At 36.9% G+C, this 4,473-nt stretch overlaps 1 protein-coding gene across 1 annotated transcript; it reads right to left on the minus strand.

Annotated features, from left to right (window-relative positions):
- Nucleotides 1-422: 422 nt before the first annotated feature.
- Nucleotides 423-4,180, minus strand: RpS21 (ribosomal protein S21). The gene is made up of 5 exons (XM_022078086.2): nucleotides 4,023-4,180; nucleotides 3,879-3,938; nucleotides 3,008-3,143; nucleotides 2,596-2,651; nucleotides 423-493 (listed from the first exon to the last, which is right to left on the minus strand). Exons 2-5 carry the CDS (start codon nucleotides 3,926-3,928, stop codon nucleotides 472-474), a joined length of 264 nt encoding a protein of 87 aa, XP_021933778.1. The 5' UTR covers nucleotides 3,929-3,938; nucleotides 4,023-4,180; the 3' UTR covers nucleotides 423-471.
- Between the last annotated feature and the right edge of the window lie 293 nt (nucleotides 4,181-4,473).

Consider the following 4,473-nt stretch of genomic DNA (forward strand, 5'->3'; position numbering starts at 1 on the left):
TCATGATGTTATCTTTGATTATAATTAACCCTTCTAGCCAGGATCCCATGTTCTTGCAACATTTAAATTTTCTCATTGGTTGGGGGGGGGATATTAGATGGTCAATAAACAGAGTGTGAGGGCATAGATAGATTTACAAGCTCGGTATAGGGGCCATGACACAGTAATGGACATTCAGGTTCCATAAAAGGCATGGAATTTCTTGAGTAACTGAAGAATTATCATGTTCCCAAGCACTGCTCTGTGTGCGCTACTTGGCATGACATACAATTTTCACGATGATTAGTTACTAATACTGATGCCCACACATGAATAATTTAACACAAGAGAGGGGGTAATAAGAGTCCCAGATCCACTGTGTGAGTTGTGTACAGTACTGAATCATCAACACAGTTCACACACAAAAGAATCACAAACACTAATTTCAGTAATAAATTTATTGGTTTGTCATTATACAAATATTATGTAGAATCACGGGGAGTTGGAAAAGTTCCTGAAAAGATAAAAACAGCACGTATGATTTGAGGTTTTCACAGCGGTGTGTATGAAGATTTCTGTCTTCTGTAGTCTGGTCGATGTTAACCAACGTTTCAGAGGTCATACTGCCTCCATCATCAGGGCGATGAATTAGTATGAAGATTTCTGTCTTCTGGGTTGTTGCGCTGTGTAGTCTGGTAGATGTTTACCAACGTTTCAGAGGTCATACTGCCTCCGTCATCATCGCCCTGATAACGGAGGAAGTATGACCTCCGAAACGTTGGTTAACATCGACCAGACTACACAGCGCAACAACCCAGAAGACAGAAATCTTCATAAAAACAGCACATTACATTCCACATTTATATTTAACCATTATTAATTACACTACTTTGCCTAATATGCTACAAACATACAAAGCCACACATAGCAAAGGCTACGTCATTCTGCTTCAAAGAGACAAAAATCATTCACATTCATAGTTCTCTACTGATTATTCTCGCATCAAAGTCTGTAGAGCCTAAGCTAAGTATTTATTGATATTCGCCGGAAGCACACAACCCTCGACTTCTTCAGTGAACTGTTAATGATAAAACATTGGGATGAACCCTTACTATTTGGAATATGATGTACTTTACGAGACAGAAAAGGACGGAACGAGAAACTATAAATTTTGTCAAAATACAAGGGACTGTATAATTCACATATTCAGACCAGAAGAATATAAATTTATATGACACTTGCTAAGCCAGCATTATATAATGGTACTGAATCAAGGAGAATAAGAACTGATGTGAGAAGATTAATATTAACATAAATGCATCTCATGACAGACCTTCTGGTACTTTTAAAGAAATTCATAGCAATACAAATGTCGCAAGAACAGAAATTACAAAATACAGAAGAAATTAGAACAGGCATATTGATATGACAGGCTCAAACAGAATTTTATAAATGTTCTAAAACATCAACCAGATGGGAAAAGCAGTTTAGGAAACCTCTAAAACAATGAAAGCCATAACAGGCCTCAATAAACCTGATAGCAGAAATGATAATGACGAGCTCTTGTTAATTAACAGTGATATTTCAGGTTCTCATGGCAGCGAATAAGAAAATGTCTGTCTTCTAGTTGTTGTGCCGTGTAGTGTTGCAGAAGTTTACCAACGTTTCAGAGATCACAAGTCATCATCGCCATGGTGACAGAGGCAGCAAGCACATCTGAAATGGTGGTAAACTTCTACAAGACTACACAGCACAACACAGAAGACAGCCATCTTCATTATTTACAGCACTTCATTCCATTGTCAATAGATGCTTCAGATTATGTCCACTTCTATCAGCATGAACATGCCATTTTTCTTACCTGTGTTAGTTACATTTTCTGCATGACTAACCACATTTCTTAAGCTACATCACCAACGAATATAACTTGTGGGTAGACATGTAGTTCCATGAAAAATATATCGTAACATTTCATTATAAACAGTGATAAGGAAGGCTCAAATGTGATAAAATTACCATATAATGTATGACTTTGAAGTTGTTCTTAAATGTTTTCTAAATTTGTGAATTCAATTTCAAAGTTCTAAGACTTTTAAACTTTCATACTCCAAATAAATTTTCATTCAACAATATTATTAACAAGAGGTGCACGAGTCACACTGAAAAATTATTGGCAAAAAAATATTTGAGGTTTTCATGATAATGAGTAGAAAGATGGCTGCCTTCTGAGATGCAGTGCCGCCATGATGATGGTGGTAGCAAGGACTTCTGAAACGTTGGTAAACATCGACTAGACTACAGGGCGCAACAACCCAGAAGACAGAAATCATCACTGGCACGATAATTCCTCAAACAAGCTACAGATTTGTTCAGATACAACAGACCTTAGTTAAAGGTACGGTCAGGGAAGAGGTCTGATCACAGGGGCGATTGTTGGTGGTGACTGGTGTGTGAACAGACATTAGGTGGTAATTACATGTTGTTTCCAACAAAAAGCACTTTAAAAAAGTAAGAGAATTTAATTTAATTTATGACTCTTTGTTTTCCACCATCTTGGTGCTAAAAATTCATGTCCGTCTTAACTTGAAGTAAACTTCCACAGATTACGATACATACTTGGCTAGTACTCCATCCTTCTTCGCAAGTCGATTAATGCAATCATCAGACTCCCCCTGAAAATAAAACTGATTACTCAGATTGTCTTGAAATTATCTTCTGAAAAATATACTTCAGTTTATACATTACCTACCACAAATATATACTGTTAAGAAACATTCTATTCTCATTATATGACTGTAATCACTGTTGGATTTGCACTCCATGCATAAGTTACTACAGTTGCTTACAATATTAAAAAGAAAAGAAACTAAATAACTCATTGAAATTATATGTAAGTCTACCACACCAAGCTCCATTACAATTTGGGTAAGGTTACTTGCAGACAGACAGATAGACATGACAAAATTAATCACAGCCCTTCAAACCATATCTATAATTAAATTTAATGCTTCAAGATATGACAACTTACCATCCTTCTTATGGCCCCACATATAGCATACATCTTTGACGTCTCTGTCATTCGTCCTGTTTGTGGATCCACGTCAGCAATATTAATCTGGATTGAAGCATGATCCTTGGCATGGATGATCCGGTTACTTGCAGAGCTGAAAGCAAAAGTCAGAGTGGATGCCTTACTGAGAACACCCTACAAGACTGTTCAATCATGATTAAAATACTTGATATATTATAAGTCTTCTTAAACTAAACTATGCAACCAAACACTGAATCTATCACAAGCTTTTGTGTATCAAAACCACCTTGGAATGCTGTAGGAATCATACCAAAGTCCAACAAAAATATTTCAGAAATGAAACGCCACTTCCTTTCCTACTATCCTAAGGAAGTCTTCTTCACCCTCCTCAATCAACTTACACCACACCTCTGTAGTCACACTCCAATATACTGATACCTCACATAACCAGAAAATCACGACAGGCAACAAACATACACCCTTGAAAGAGAAATTTACAAAATTATTAAGTCAATACAAAAGTATATACAAACTAAAATTCAGCAAACACAAGAACCTACCCCAATGCAAACTATCAAACTGCCATAAACTGACATGACCTAACCTAACACAAATTGTCATGCCGTTAAGGCTGCTCTGCCACCAACACAAACGATCCCATGAAATCAGTCAACTTAACACACACACACTGAAGCGACCGAATGATAAGTTTCTTGCTTCGTATTTGGAAATGTATTCAGACAAGGATAGCATTGTTTTAATGAGGTGGTTTATCAACTGTAAGAACAGGTAAATGTATTTGGTTCATCCACACATCAGCACAAATTTTATTTCGATATTACCACGTGGTCAAACACATGTAACTTACCACTTCCTAGGACAGTAGAGATCAACAAATTCACCGGCGTCGTTTTCCATTTCAGAAAATCTGAAAATGGTAAAACAATAATACAGTAAAACAACCACTGATTCTAAAGGAAACATCGATAAAATGATGACAATAAATAGTTACCTGTATCTTCCAAACACAACACCAAAACACCGTAACTTTGCACTAAAGAAAATGGCCACCTTCAGAGGAACCGGAAGCGATTCTCCTTCCACAGATAACACAAAGTGTACGCAACATGATTAGTTTCATTCAAATCCAAAATATGTGATATTCAAAAACACAACGGTAACAAAATAATCAGCTCCCTTAACACGGGCAATTGTATGCTGAGTTCTGTGTCGATTAAACTAGAAAAACATGTTAATGAACACAGATGTTACCAACAGACTAGTTAACTTAAAGAGGGCAAATTGCTAACTTCTGTGGTGACATCTTTACATCGTTGTCGACACTACTACTGTGCCTCCTTACTACCAGAGGAACTTCGGAGTTATTCACAACAGATGTCGGAAGAAGAAGTTACCGAATGCAAGGGCATGTGGATCTGGACCAGCCACAAGTGTAATAAAAC

This window comes from Zootermopsis nevadensis, unplaced genomic scaffold (genome assembly GCF_977971745.1).
Source record: "Zootermopsis nevadensis isolate Lab colony 2312 unplaced genomic scaffold, Znev_1.0 Znev_ptg000003l, whole genome shotgun sequence".
NCBI lineage: Eukaryota > Metazoa > Arthropoda > Insecta > Blattodea > Termopsidae > Zootermopsis > Zootermopsis nevadensis.